Source organism: Schistocerca nitens, chromosome 2 (assembly GCF_023898315.1).
Source record: "Schistocerca nitens isolate TAMUIC-IGC-003100 chromosome 2, iqSchNite1.1, whole genome shotgun sequence".
Lineage (NCBI taxonomy): Eukaryota > Metazoa > Arthropoda > Insecta > Orthoptera > Acrididae > Schistocerca > Schistocerca nitens.
In genome coordinates this window covers 907,122,833-907,139,150 of record NC_064615.1, presented here as the reverse complement: position 1 = coordinate 907,139,150, position 16,318 = coordinate 907,122,833, and the positions used below count along the sequence as shown (strand labels likewise).

At 35.7% G+C, this 16,318-nt stretch overlaps 1 protein-coding gene across 2 annotated transcripts in view; it reads left to right on the top strand.

Annotated features, from left to right (window-relative positions):
• The first annotated feature begins 9,617 nt into the window (after positions 1–9,617).
• The window catches only part of LOC126237219 (protein tramtrack, beta isoform-like), a 204,693-nt gene continuing 197,992 nt past the window's right edge, over positions 9,618–16,318 (top strand). For both annotated transcript variants that reach the window (XM_049947106.1, XM_049947105.1), the window contains exons 1-2: positions 9,618–9,727; positions 14,197–14,402. In XM_049947106.1, the coding sequence (XP_049803063.1) occupies positions 14,220–14,402 (183 nt within the window). In that variant the 5' untranslated portion in view covers positions 9,618–9,727; positions 14,197–14,219. The remainder of the gene's footprint in view (positions 9,728–14,196; positions 14,403–16,318) is intronic.

Below are 16,318 nucleotides of genomic sequence, written 5' to 3'. Positions count from 1 at the left end.
ACTGTGTCATTCATTCGCCTATCCCTTCCTCTCTCATGATCTCTTGGTTCTTCACTCCTTCTCCAATCATTTCTCCATTGCTGTTCACCACTTTGGTTCCTATACTTATGACCTCTTCCTCTATAATCAGACGAATTATTAAAATGATTCCTTTGGTCACTACTTCCCTTGATCATTAACTTGGTTGTGTTCCTGTGATCGAACAGATTCCAACTGTTCCAGTATCTCCATCAAGGCCTCCCTATCTTTAATCAGGCTCCCGGATACAGTTTCTTGCATTCTCCAGCTCAATCTTCTTTTTATCGCTGATATCATTGTGTAATCACTCAGGGGTTGTTCCAAGGTCTCGTTCAATTCCCACAAATGTTCGGCAAACTCTCTCAGCGTTCCTCTCCATGTATTAAGTGACTTGCGGTGTAGTAGGTCCTCAAGTGCTGCACACTGATGACTTTTGGACCAGTATTTCTTCAAGAATTCCCCTTCAAACTGATCATAACTAGTAGCCCCTTCCTTCTTCCTGACTCCCCAAGTGAAGGCCTCACCTTCCATCCTATCTATTGCAAATTGAATCTTGTCTGCGTCTTTGAAATGTGCTGGGAAAACTCCTTTTAACCATTTCATAAATATCATTGGGTGCAACCCTCCTTTCGGTTTAAACTTCTGCCCTGTATTATTCTGGACGTACTGATTATCACTGCTCATCAAGGTAACGACTCTACCTTCCCCAACGGTTAAAGTGGCATTGCTAATTCGTTTATCAATTTATTCTGTCTTGCTTTCCAATTGTTGCACTCCCTGTAGTAATTGCCTGACCTCCATTGCAACCCTCTTGTTATCCTCTTCTCGTTGCACGGCTATAGCATTTCTCAGATTGACAGCCAGTTGGTTTTGCCTATCTCCTATCCCCTTAACCGCATCATTGCATTGTTTCCGCATCTGCGACACCTCGGCGATTCGATGATTGCAATTTGTTTCCACTTCGGTGATCCTTTCTCCCAATTCTATCTTTTTTGTTAACTTTCCTTCCATCTTCTCCGCGTCTCCCTGGACTTGGTCTATGCTCTTCTGTAGCTGTTTTTCATGTGTGAGCTATTGTTAATGCTGTTTATTGTTTTTGTGATAGAGTGGTTGGATGAAAGTGTACTTGTGTTGATAGAAGAGCACAAATGCCATCAGTATTTGCACAATCCTAAAGTTCCACATCATAAAATGCTCAACAAATAAAATGTGCTTGGTAAGAAATTGCAGAAGTGCTAGTAGTGCCAACAGAGCAATTTAAGTTGTTCATGTAGTTTCTGTAAGCGAAATAAATGTCATTAAAATAAAGAGAAAATTTGCGTAAATGTGAAATCAATACACATAAAACCTGACTATTGTTTGGGGTTACATTCGAGGTATTAGTCTTAATGTCACAGTTTAGCTACAATTTTGCAAACTATAAATACAGGAACAGAATGACAAAAACTGTTTTCCCTCCTAAAGGGATGTGGCTAGTCTTTAGTATATTTTTAGATTACATTAATCATTCTTAATAACTGTATCTTCCTTGGATTTAAGTTTATAAATCGGTGAGTGTATCGCATATAGCACTACATAATAAGAAATTACTTGGAAAATAGAGCCAGTCGATGTACGACATAGATATTTGTGTCTAACTGTCAGCTACTACTAAAAGTCGCAGCGTTAGTGCTAGACTCTCTCTTGCTCATATGAACTGTCGACAACGGTGTCTTGCTTTGAAATCTTCAGTTCAGATGCAGCTAGAAGAAGGAAGGCGAAAATCGTCCATCGACATGCAGGTGAAGTTTTGGAATAAAGCAGTCGATGACTGCAGCCATAAATCTCCTAATCAGAGCCAGACCACCATTGCTTTCATGCCTGTGCAGTTACGCAGAGACCCACACTTTTCTGTGTCTAAGCAGTTATCCATTCATGATCAACAGTAGTGCTCGCTATACAAAATAAATCAAGCTGTTTCTTTTCTCCACGACACTGTACTGAATGTAGGTTAAGCAAAAAAAACGAAACACATCGTATGCTCTCTGTTCCATTCACTCTAGTGTAATTGCTAATTCACAGACACAAGTCAATGACGGTGTATGCAAGTGAATCCCTTGCGAATTGCATCTGAATGTGTATTTGCTTATGTTCACTTCAGTGCAATGGTGACTTTGTGTGTGTGTACTGTGGAACGGTAATTTGAAAGTGATCCAAACTTCAGACAAAAACAGTACATTTATGGGCATGGGTTACTTATCAAAACTTTACCTTCTACGTCGCTCTGCAACCTCTACAAGCTTATAACAGAATTTGTAGAATGTGCTGTATACTAATGCAGATCTCACAGGTAAATTCAAGAGATATAATATTCTGATGTTAATTGAGAACGCAGGATGCAAATATTTTGATGAATTTTTGGTTTTAAATTATCTGAAAAAATATAAGATAAATAGCAAATCATTAAGTTCTGCCTTAAGATTACCTGAGGAGTACAACAGAATAATATTCAGAAATTTCACATTTCGTTTTTCTCAGTAAATGTTCTTTTCCAAAACTTTTTGAATTAATTTATAGTTGCATTCCATTGATAGAAAAATCTGATTGTGATTTACTGTATGGAAATCCCATAATCCTCCAGCTGTTGGAAGCTCAACCGTTTTCTTTATACAAATAAGTTGGCAGTGACGACATGCAGCACTTGGGACAGCCAGCACTTTTTTATTTTTGTCAGATGTTAAAAGCCTTTGTCTATAGTGTATCCCATCATGAACAGTGAAAAATGTCTCATTAAATATATTGCATGCTACTTCAAAATGTGTTATAAGCTTTCCCAAAAAAAAAGGAACTCTGCAAGTCCTCCGTGAATTTACGACTTCGCCATTTCGATATAGACAGCATTGTTAGGTAAAAAAAAAGGAATGCTCTAGGGAAGCAGATGAATGCAAGTTAACAGTGTCTCATCACTATGCACACTAATCACATCAAAAAAACAATTCCGAGTAGTAGCGCTTTTTGAACTTGTGTAACAATGCATGCTATGTTTCTTTTTCCTTCACCGCACTGATTCTACTGCGCAGATAAGTTGACTTGTAACTCATACAATTGACGCAAATAGATAGAATTGGTGCGTCTGGCCTAGGAACTTAACAATTATGGCATTGCAGGACCCATTAGTCGTTTTGGGGAACTGTTTTATTAATTATTGCACTGCCGTACTGCTCCTAGATGGTTCTGCAGAATCTGGGGTTTAGTCGTCTTGCTCTTGTTAAAAAACGCTGAGATGAAAAATTATCCACATCGTCATGGGACATTTGAATTGTATCACGGAAAATATGCTAAAGAATAAAGTAAATACTGCACCGAGAAAACACAAAAGCACGAAATACCCTTTTATAACATGGGTATATGCGTTAAAAGGATGTTAACTTCCGATGTTATCGGACGACGACACCGGTCTGCCTTCACCATTGTCAAACCTCTCTTGATATTGACGTCATGTTCCGTTCCGTTGACAGTCTGTGCAAGATTCCGGCATTTTAAATCCACTGTGAAATTTTCTGTCGTTCCATCCTATCATCTTTCGTTCCATCAACTGTGAATCTACTTTTAATCGACTTTCATTGTTAATTATTTGATCGAGAAATGTCCACACTGACCCATTAGCCATACAGCGGTGAGATTCTATTTTTTTCTGTGGACCATGGAATACTACCCATCCACTTTTTTTTACATAGCTGTGATATTTGGAACGATGTGAAAAGTTAGTTGGGTAGTTAGTTAGTCACATGTTCCATGGATCATTTTGTACGATAGATCATAGGAACGTGGAATGAGTCATTTTACATTCACATCGGAAATTAATTTGTATGTAAGGTTGTATTCTGAACAGTTCTGTCTTAAAAAAAAATGAAAGATGTACAGATGTGAGATGTGATGCCCACCACCTTTTAAACGTTACAGTAGTAGAAATTCTTCTACGAAATAGAAGGTGTTGTCAAGAAGAAACTTTCTCAGTTTGTTATCAAATTTTCCTTTGTGTCCTGTCACATGTATTATATCACTGAGTAAGTGAACAAAAATATTTCTTGCAGCATTGTGCACACTTTATGTGCTAAAGACAACCTTAACATGGAGTAATGAATGTCATTTTTGCTTCTGGTATTGTAATGATGTACCTCATTGTTCCTTCTGAACTACAGTGGATTATTTACAACAAACTTCATGAGGGAATAAATATACTATAAAGCAGTAATCAGTATGCTTCACTCCTTAAACACATGTCTACAAAATGATTGTGGTTGAACACCACATATTATTCCTATGCACGTTTTTGCACAATGAAAACTTTCTTTCTTAAAGATGTGTTACCCCAGATCATCAGTATGGACCCCTCAGAATTTTGAAGTTGCCACCTTATTTATTATATCCTTCCCAGTGTGGCATTACATTATTTAATAATTTATTTGTAAAAAAAGTATTGTATAACAGGTGTAAATCTAATGATTGTCTCTAACTAGAAGTCTGTAAATATTTATGTATATGAATTAGCTTATTTTAAATTGATCTAAACTTGTAAATACTTTGACATATCCTATATCCAAAAAAAGAGATCTACTGATGAATAAAGCTGCTACTATTGTCTGTGTGTTAGTTCCGCGAATTTCAGCAAAAATTGCGGAAAGAAATGGGTGATTTGTGAAAAACTTTCCGTTTATTGTGATGACAAGTGTATCGCGTGTTATATAATCGCTAATGTTGCGGAAAAAAGAAGCATAAATGCAGTAAACTCTGTTAGTGAAGCCATGTGCTCAGCGTCCACTTCTTTACAGGATCGAACATGTGCAACTAAGGTGTTTCGTGCATTAAATGCAGGACTGTTTATCATTAGAGCTGTACGAATGTCAGCGAAAAGCTAAAAATCTGGCTATGTCGAAGATGCTGTAAACAAGGAAAAGGTCAAACGTTTAACAGTAAAGACGAAGTTATCTCGATGACATTCGACGAGTTTCAACTTCTCAAACATCAATATGATGCATTACTGGAAAAATACCTACAAAGTGAACCTGGAATATGTAACACTCGCACTCTTCTTTCTAATTCAAAACAAAATGCAGTAACTAATAGTCCCACAGTGCACAATTTGAAACCAGCAACCGTTAGCGTCAGTATTCCGCCAAAAAACAGTATTGCTGCAAAAAAAGGCACAACAGAACGGAGTGGCACGTCCTCCAACTGCACGAAAACAGTTACCAGTAGTCAAATGATTCAGATCAAGCATAAAAACAATATACTGCTGTTATCTGATAGTCATGGGCGTGGGTGTGCATCACTCTTAAATGCATCTTTCAATTACAGCACGTTAGCAGTAGTAAAACCAAATGCATGGTTTGAAAATGTTGTCAGGGAGGCAGCCGAACTCTCCAGGGGCTTCACTTTGAACGACTTAGTGGTAGTTATTTTAGGTTTTAATGACAGTAACAGAAGCACAGCAGTTTTTAAAACGAGTGTACAAAGATTAATTTCAAGAATGCGTCATACTAGGCTGTTAATGTGTACAATCCCATACAGATATGATAAACCAGAAAACAACTATATGGTGTGCAATCTTACCTGTATTATAATGGACCTGGCATCTCCAGGTAAAAAAGGTCACCGTAATCGACTTGAACCAACTTCTACATAGAGAAGACTACACAAAACATGGGATGCATCTCAACGCAAAAGGAAAACAGAAAGTATGCAAAACTATCGCTACTTCTGCTAGGTGCACATGGAGGGCAACATTAACAAAGGTAGCTACCTCCTCAGTAAACTGCAGTCATATGATAACACCAGTTTTGGGACAGGGTGTTCATATGATAAACAGAAGTGACACTGCTATCCAGTCCACTTCTAAGCAGAGAAGAAAGTCACCAGAAACTGTCAGCGCACCAACTACACATATAAACAGAAGTGAAACCATTATCCGGTCCACTTCCCAGCAAAGAAGAAAGTCTCCAGGAACTGTCAGCACACCATCTACACATATAAATGGGTCAGTTAAAAGGAAGTTTCCAGTCAGTGAATAAGAACATTCTAAGAGCAGATGATTTAAATGTAAGTGTTCAGCTAGTGAGTGTAAGCAATCAAGCTGTAAAAGTGAGAAAAGCAAGTACGCAAGACATGAGTGAAAACAAACAAGCTACTGTACGTGCATCTTCTAGAGTGAGAAAAATTCCACAGAGGAGCAGTGTTTTTTTATGGATGGCACCAGGGAAATCATCTTGTCATCATCTGGATCCAACATGATCAAGAAACTAGCCAGAGATGTAAGTACACAATCAACAAGTGACAGAAGAACGTACAAGCAAAGTGAACAAACTGATATACTGCTATAGAGGAATCCAGACCTACCCCTTTGTGAGGATGACTCATTATTATTTGAACATATAAATATCAGGCCATTAAGAAACAAAACTGATGACCTGAGTTTTTTTTTGTTAGGAGTAGACAAGAATATTATATTATGTATCAATGAACAGTGGTTAAGTGAAGACCAACTGCAGTTATATGAACCCCCAGGCATTGATTTAGTAACAGGTTATTGTAGACCAACACACAACTATGAGGGAGCCTCTATATATGTTAGTAGTGGTAGGGACTTGTATTACAGCTCCCTTAGTGTTAATGATAACTGTATAGAAAATGTACTGGAAATAGCAGCAATGTTACTGCCCATGTTAAAACTCATAATTTTGTCTGTATACCACACACCTGATAATGATGTTGAAGTATTTGCACAGGCCTTACAGAAACTAATACTACACCTCGATAAGTGGCCGAAATATAGGATTTTAATTTTTGGTGACATAAATATTCATATAAGGCAGAACACATCTAAACAACTTAATCTTCTGAATATGCTAAGATCACATGACTTGCACTGCATTAATGAAAACCCAACAAGGCAGTCTGCCTGCCTTGATAATGTAATCACAAATGTTGAGACAAATCGGTATGAACTAGGGCTATTCAATACTCATTTTTTACCAGACCATTAAGGTATTTGGCTAAAATTGATAACAAAAAAGCGAGCATCTGTCTCCAATAAAATTAAGTACATTAGGCCTTTGAATGAAGAGAACATTGGTAATTACAGAACACAAATAAAGATGACAAATTGGAATTACATTCTGCTGGAAGGTAATCATATTGAAAAAGCGTTTACATTATTCATTAGTGCATCGTCAGATACATTTAAAACTTGCTGCCCTAAAGTAATGCGAAAAAATAAGGGAAATATGAGGAAACATGGTCTCACATCAGTGCATAACTGGTTCACACCTGACCTACAAAGGCTCAGAACTCTGTTAATGATTTCCTATGACAAATCAAAAAATAATGAAGGCAAAAAAGCAAACGACATTAGTTTGAGGAACAAATACAAGGCAGAAATTAGGTTAAGCAAGTGCAAGGCAAATGATGATAAAGGCAAAGTAGCCTGCACTGTTATCAAGACTCATCTGGGTAGAAATAAAGATGTTAACAAAAATAATTCATGTGATGCTTGTATCACAGCGGATGATTTCAACACCTTCTTCATTAAAGCTGCCAGTATGAATAACAGTGCTGCAAATAAACATATCCATAAATGTGACAACAACCATAACTCAAATAATAGAAATTCATTTCTACAAAATTTTGAGGATATGGTTCCTGTGTTTTGGAAAGAAGTAAAAATAACAGATATTAAAACTGCAATAGCAAAATTAAGTTACTCAAAATCAGAAGACATTTATGGTCTTTCCAATTTTGTAATAAAAAAAAATAGCAGATATAATAGCACATCCACTCTGTTCTCTTATGAACCAGATGTTCGTCAGTGGCTGTTTCCCTTCATCCTTAAAAATGGCAGTCGTTACTCCACTGCACAAGAAAGGTGACAAGTCTTGTCTTAATAATTACCATCCAATCTCCCTTGCACCCATCATATCAAAAGTAGTGGAATATTGCATACACCTCCAAATCAGTCAACATCTGTCTGTGAATAATATTCTTAGTGACTCTCAGTATAGCTTCAGCTCCGGCCTGTCAACGGCAAAAGCAGTTGAAGATGTTGTTTAGTATATATTGTCATCATATGAATCAGGATTATCAGTTAATGCCACTCTTGTGGACCTCAGCAAGGCATTTTACTCTGTCAGTCACAGGATACTACTAGAAAAACTGCACTGCTATGATATTAGAGGCTCAGAACTATCTGTGATCAGATCCTATCTGAGCGACAGAAAACAAATTGTGTATTTTAACGATATGAGGTCAAATGTCTTGGATATCATGCAGAGTGTACCACAAGGCTCTGTGTTTGGACCTTTACTTTTTATAATATATGTAAATGACTTGCCCAACACCATGTTATGTAAATCCACACTCTATGCAGATGATACAACTTTTTTTACAGCAGGGAAAGATTTAGGAAAATGAAACGAGGAAAGTGAGGCTCATCTCAGAGCAGCCATCAAGTGGTTCCAACTCAATGACTTGCATATAAATCATGATAAAACTGTAAATATTCTCTTTAGCTTGTGTGTTAAGAGTGATAAGATTGATTGTGTCTCAGCTAAACTACTTGGGATCCATCTTGACTCAAAATTAACGTGGAAGAGTCATACCGATTATATTTGTACTAAGTTAGCATGTGTGACATTTGTTAGATAAACTAAGGTCATGTGTTAGTGGTAAGTTGTTACTCAATGCATACTATGCCTTTTTCCACACCAATTTAACATATGCCACTTTGTTGTGGGGAAACTCACCCGGAGCAAAACAAGTTTTCATTTGGCAAAAGAAGGCAGTCAGATGAATCCATGGAGTCAGAAATAATGAGTCTTGTAGACCATATTTCAAAAATCTAAAAATACTAACAGTTGCAGCCCTCTTTATACTAAGTTGTCTGATACACACAAAAGAAAACCAACACAGTTACAAACTACGACAATCTATCCATCACCATGACACACGTATAAAACAGGAATTTGACATCCCAGTTGCTAGACTAAAGAAAACTCAAGATAGTTACAGGTACATGGGAGTAAAACTATTTAACATGTTGCCAATAGAGGCACATAATGTGTCACTGAATGAGTTTAAAAGTGTCACAAAGAAATGGCTTAGAGAAAAAGCTTTTTATACAATAGAAGAGTTTATAATGTGCCAGTAATGGACCGGAACTAATATAGTTTCACTTAGATTAAACTTATACATGTAAATATAATGCAAATACCTTGTGCAGCATCAAGAACAAATTTTTGTATCTTATTAGACAATAATGATCTACAATATATTACACCATTCCTGTTAGTTATGTAAACTGTACATGTACACAAATGACGACATCAATTGCATTTTAATGCCTAAAGATGGATAATAAAATAAATAATTAAAAATACTACTACTACTACATGTTTTACGCTTATATATGGGCAACACTGAATATCTTGCTTCTTTTACAAGTATTTGCACAAGCAAACAGTTGGCGTTACCAGGGATGCCAATCTCTGTAACCAATGAGGTTAACCTTACGCACACCCTGTGCTCCATCTCTGAACTACGTTGTCAATAAACTTTGGTTGCAGTCTGTCAAAACGATGAAAGTAGGATTGTGTATATAATTTTTGTATGTTTGTTGTGATGTAAAGTTTCAGCCCTGAAAACGGAAACATAATTTTGTCTACATGTTTTAAATGAGGTAAAAAAATGCCGTTCGTAACATAGTTGATATGAAAATTTTTGTACGTTTAAATAGTCTGCAATGTTTGTTATTGGAGATATTTATATGATGAGGTAAACGAACGTGTTTGTGGAATGAGCCCTTTCGTATGACATTATGTGTGTCCGTAGGTAACAGGTGGTTATTAATTTGGTTAACGAAAAGTTTTTGAACTTGGTGATGGTATGGCATAGTGGCACTACCGGGTTGATAAACCAGGGCCTCTTTTTTTAAAATTATATATACACGTTTTCATGAACCTCAAATTACGTACAATTTTGGTTTATTGCAACAATAATAAAAAATGCTACAGCCATTGAAAAATAACCCACCGGCAGATGAAATTATAACCGAGCCTAGAGTCATATTGTTTACAAGTGCAGAGGCAAAAAAGTTTAGTTGTTCTTGTGGGTGTTTATTTATAGTGACAAAAATTGTCGTCCTTTCCATATGTGTTAAACACACTATTTTTTCTTTTACGATGTATCATTTTATTCGGGTGGCTTTGTAATTGTGCCTCCTTGAAATTGAATAAACCGCCACCTCATCCAGCAGTTTTTGTCTATTGTTGTCGCTGCCATTATATTGTCATCAACTTTAACACAGACCAGTATGTTGACTGGCCAGTAAATCAGTTTTGAGTCGCTAGTATTTACCACGTTACACTCTTTTCTCTTTCACTACAGAATCTTTTCTGAAAAGCCAAAATGAGGAAATGCATGGGTGAATGTTATTTGGTAAACTTTCTTTAGCAAAATATGACATTTTGTGGCATAATATATAAGTTCTGTTTGTTGTCTTTACTTCCCTGTTTTGTACCGTATTTATGAAGCAGATTTTGAGTAGCGGGAATCCCGTGGTTAATTGATTTAGAGGCGTCCGATGTGTGGGAAATCGGGTGTCTAAGCATACATTTTATTTGTTTTATGATATACAGATTTTTATTTGGCCTGCAGTTACATGTTACGCAAATAGTGCTAGCTAATCATTTTTTAATCCAGTAACCCAGTCATAAATAAGTACACATTTTGAATCTACCTTCACACTATTCTGTTATATCAATGAAGAAGTAAAAGATTGTGCTTCATGTATGAGAGTCATTCTTTTAGGTCACTCAGTGTTTCTTATTTGAGGTGTTCCATAAATTGTGATTAAACATACTTTAGTGCTGAACCAACGTTTTTACGACCACATAGCTGGTTTTGTCTTGGTTAATTGTCATCTTAGCCTGATCCCATTGCCCTTATTCTGAGTGTTGAGATGATGAATTTGGAGTTTCTTGTTACTGTTGCGAGTGTTCAGCTTATTATCATAAAGCAGTTGAATGTGTTTTGGCTGAAGATAGTCAAAATTCTTGGTTTATAGATGAGGTATGTACAAAAATTCATTTTTTTATGTGAAGTATTGATCCTCTTCCTCTGCACCAACTACACATTCATGAATACATGCTGTGTAGCAGCAGTTCGTTGTTGTCACGGGTACTGTATGGCTGCGAAACACTGTGTAATATAGTCTTAGCAGGTAAATAGTGAACTGTTTTTGAGTTAGTCTACTGTGAATGATAAAGGCTCCTAAATCAGCCAAGCTCTAATTGACATTACATATTGTCCTCTATGTTTTGTTTTCATTTCTTTTCAGCATATTTATTTTAAACTACTACTTGACCTCATTGAACAGGATATCTGGTTGTCATATTGCCTAAACATCATACTTCTCAGTTGAGAACAAGGTTATTTTATCTGCAAACAGTAAGGTTTGTTCATTTGAACTGAGATCATCAACAAAAATCATGATTGATAATATTATGAAAACAGACTGCTACTCTTTGTATAGTGGCGAGGGGGGGGGGGGTTCAGTATTGTATATCTTTGGCTTTGAGTGCTGTTGTTTAAGGTGAGGTTGGTAAGGGTATGATTTCAGGTTAGCAGAAAATCATAGTAATTTTTTTGGGGAGGATTTATAGGTCAATGGTAGTGCAGTGAAAGGTGGGAGTTAGGTTTGTGTTAGGCCTACTGAATTTTGTTTACTGATGGTTTTTCCAGAATTTTTTTCTGTTTTGTTGGAGTTTGGAGTTGTGGATTATATATTTGGGGTGGAAGTGTTAGGGGGAGGGGTTGCATCGTTGAACTGGGTTGGCAATAGGAGGTATGAGTATGGTTGGTTTTGTTTCAACCAAGGTGTGGGGCTACTTTAGATGAGGTTGGTTTTTGTTATATGGGTAGTAACTTTTTTGTTTCAATTTTTTTATTGTGTTGTTTTTTTTGGTTGGGATAGCTTTTTCTTAAATCTCAATTTCTCTTTTAGGAGCTGCATGATTTCTGTCATAAATTCCTTTTCTGTCAACTTTAGGAATTTGGTTTCACTTATTCTTGGCCAGTAATTTTATTTTCATTACTCACAGGAAAATGTCCGTTTCTATATTAATTTATTTTAACTTGTACAGAATTATGTCTTTGCAACATTGTTCTGTTGTTTATCACATGATTTGTTGAAATTATCCAATCATATCGAGTGATCTCTGTGTTTTTTGGAGATGATTTTGCTAATTTTGTTGTGATAATTTTCAGTTTTTTCTCTTCTGCCTTCACGTTTGTTCTTGTTTGCACTGGATAGATGCCAACAATCCATTACAATACCAAAGTTTAATAACAAAAGCGTGAGCTATTTGGACCTTTATTGTTCACGTTGTACGTTAATGACCTAGCAGACAATATTAATAGTAACCTCAGACTTTTTGCAGATGATGCAATTATTTGTAATATAATACTGTATGAAAAACGCTTCTTCATCAGATCTTGATGAGATTCCAAATCCTTTGACTACAATATCAGTGAGCCACAATTGCAATCACTTGAGTCGTACAACTAAGTGACTGTGGGTGTAACGGTTTGTACAGTTATGGAACAGAATGATTACATAGGTCTGGTCATTGGTAAAGCAGATGGCAGACTTTGGTTTATTAGTAGGATGATGGGAAAATGCAATAGGTCTACAAAGAAGACTGCTTGCAAATCACTAGAGCTACCCATTCTAGAATATTGCTCTAGCATATGGGGTCCATAGCAAATAGGACAAATAGGGAATACTTAACATATACAAAGAAGAGCTTCACGAATGGTCACAGATTTTTTGACTGATGAGAGAGCATCATGGGGATGCTGAAAAACCTGAACTGGCAGCTACTTGAAGATAGCAGCTAACTACCCTGAGAAAGGCTTCTTAAAAAGTTTCAAGCACCAGTATAAAGTGAGAGATCTAGGAATATCCTACAAATCTCTACATAACCCTCTGTAGGGACCACAAAGATAAGATTAGACTAATTATGGTGAGCAAAAGATGCTTAAGCAATCATTCTTCTATTGTTCAATATACAAATGGAACAAGAAAAAACACTAATAAATGATACAATAGAAAATACACACTATTTCACAATGGTTTTTAGTGTATAGATGTCAATTAATCATTTTGAATATCTATTCTCTAACAATCAGAGCAGTAAAATCTCCCACTGAAATTTTTAAATTTTGTCTGCAGCATCGTCTAACTCTTTCAATTGTTCCAAAAACAATTTTACTTTCTCCGTTCTGTTGTTCTGTTTTATTGGTGGATGTGTATTAATTGATGGGTACCTCTTATTTCTGCATTGAATCGTGTGGAGAGAGAGACTCCAAAAATTTAGTACCGAGTCTAATATTGATTCATTAATTATGAATACAATTAGTAGGTGTGGCATGGTTTTCATGCGTTTATTTTCTTATGTCTTTCCGAGTTTTCTATATTTACTGAATCTTGTATTTCTTCATCAGTGGCACAGTTTTCTTGTAATGCCACTATTTGTATTGAATTGAGCATGACTGCTAGTTGTTTGAATTTTCCAGCCATTATCAGTGTTTGTATATATATCGTTCTGAACCAGTATTTCTTTTTTGGTTTGCATGTTACTCCAATTCACATTGCATGTTGATTTGGGTTGCCCAGAATCGATCCAGATGCATCCCTTATTGTGGTGATGCGTGTGGTACAGATTTACTTTGTGGCTCCCAGTTTTGGTCTATCCTAAGTATTTTATTTCCACGAACTCACAATATATTGCGGGCATTCCGCTATCCCCTGCACCTACGGAAATTGGCAACTGTACCTTTATTCTGAATTACTTACAATTTTCCAATTTTAGGAAGAATCATTTCCTCCAGAATTGTAATATTGTTCATATTTTCTAATTTTGTGTATAGATGATTTATTGAACTAATTAAGTGAAGGTAAGTTGAGTAGAACAATTTCATAGTGAATTAAACTTCCTTTTCTTCTTTAAAAAGCAAAATCTTTTCATAAATCAAGTGGCTCTCTTTGCCCTCGTCTCATCCACGATAAATATTTGAGGGCATATAATAAAGCACTCTAGCTCATCCTATGTTTGTATACTAAAAGGATTTTTGCCTTTTTTTCAGTCCGGAAAAGAATTATTTTAGAGATGGCTGGACAGCAGATCTGCTTAAAATGGAATAGTTTCCAGTCAAATATAGTTACAAGCTTCGAAAGTTTGTGGGAAGAACAAGGCCTTGTTGATGTAACCTTAGCAAGTGATGGGCAATGTCTTCGTGCCCACAAAGTGATTTTGTCAGCATGTAGTCCTTTCTTTAGGAAAGTATTTCAGGTATGTTATCTTAAATTTATTAATTAACAATGAGAATGAGTTAGAAAATGATACATTCTGTAGCTACTAGCAATGAGTATTATTATTAGATTTTAGTTTTTGTGACGGGAATAAAAGCTACATTTATAAGTAACCATTCAGTTTGACCAGTAAGTGGAAGAAATCTGAAAAAGCAATGTCATTGTTGATGAATATCATTATATTGTATAATAAAATACGAGTTTTCCATACTCTTCTTCATTATTTTTGAAGAAGAATTGTCTTTGCAGGCCCATAGCTGACAAAGCATTAGTTGTGGAAGTGGAAGTTCTGCAGCTAGCTTTATCGTTTCAATTTTATTTGTTTATATTTCATTTCTTTGTGGTTAGTTTTGGGGTTGCAGCCTCATTCTCAAGCCCTTTTTTTTGTAATCATCTAAGCTGTCAGTCTGAAACCTGGCATCCTCATTGGTCACAGGTAGATGCCAGGATTCAGCTTGACACCTTGTCTGAGTATAAGAATTTGCACTTGAAAATGGAACAGTGGCTACAAAACTAGTGGAAAAGAAATTCAATATGAATAAATAACATAAAAATGATAAACTGTAGTTGTAAAACTTATTTTTCCAAAACAAATGCTCTATTGTTCGTATACAGGGATTAGTAAGCTGCATTGCAGAAAACTACATAGAGGCATTCAACCTGAGTTATTGTAAGACCAATGTTGTTAATAATTATTCTAAAGCTCAATTGTTTTAATTTTTGGTATTATATGGGTAACAAAAATCAGATTTTATTCTAAAATGTACGTGAGTACTTGTGGATGAAGACAGTACTGCTCTCCTGGACATGCAAAAGCCAGTCCACCTAGCAGAAAAATTTGTGCTTGTCACTAATTGGTATTGTTTTGTGCCCATACTGCTGTGAATGAGTATTTTTTCAGCTTGGCATAATTTGCTCTTTCTGGTGTCCTCTACTTTGTTCTTTCAGCAATAACAAGTTTTTGTATTGCAACTAGCATTTGCAGCTGCTTTTTGTTTTGTTTTTTATTTGACATAACCATTATATCACAGAGACAAAATTGTAAAATTTCAGTTTACTTTCAGTCTACGTTCCTGAAGTAATCACTTATTTCTGATATAAAAGCAAACATTTTCCATGTGAGAATGATTTTAGATAACTTCCATTCTTTTTATTGTGTATGAAATAAAATCAGTTAGTCTGCAAGGCTTTACTTTCAAAAATTAGGGCACAGAATCCTCTTGAAGTAACAGAGTAACATGTGCATTCCAGATAAAGTAAAATATTCTTTCTATGAAAGTATGTTTCCTTCAGCATATTGTGATCCATCGTTTTTTAAACAGCTGCGTAGCCTATTCCATTGAATTATTGCAATGGCTCCATCCAGGAATTTCCATTACTGTTATGTGAAACAAATTTAAATATTTTGGAAAATTGTAGTGAGTATATCCAAGACTTACTCCATCTGAACAGGCCTCAACAAATAGCCCCCATATTGCCCTACATGTTTTGATATGCAATTTGGAAGAGTTTACTTAGTTTAATATACAATTTCAATGAGTTTTACAGTACAGCAATTTAAATTATGTTTTATTTAATTATAAACAAATTTATTTGAATAAGATATTGCTGTTGGTGTTTGGATAGCTCTTAAATAGAGCTATCATTTTAAATAACCATAATAAATAAAAATCTTAGCTTTTCAGAAATTGGGAGAAGTAAATTTTCAAGACTGTGGTGCATCATGGCTGCATAGTTCATATCACAAAATTTCAAAGTTGGCTAATTAAAAAACAGCTTACTGCCCTTAGTTGCTAATATAAATCGGGTAACATATTAACATGAAATTTAATCTGAAATAGTAAACTCATTTGTAGCAGTTTTTTGAAGGGCAGTGTACAACTGGAATTGGGTGTA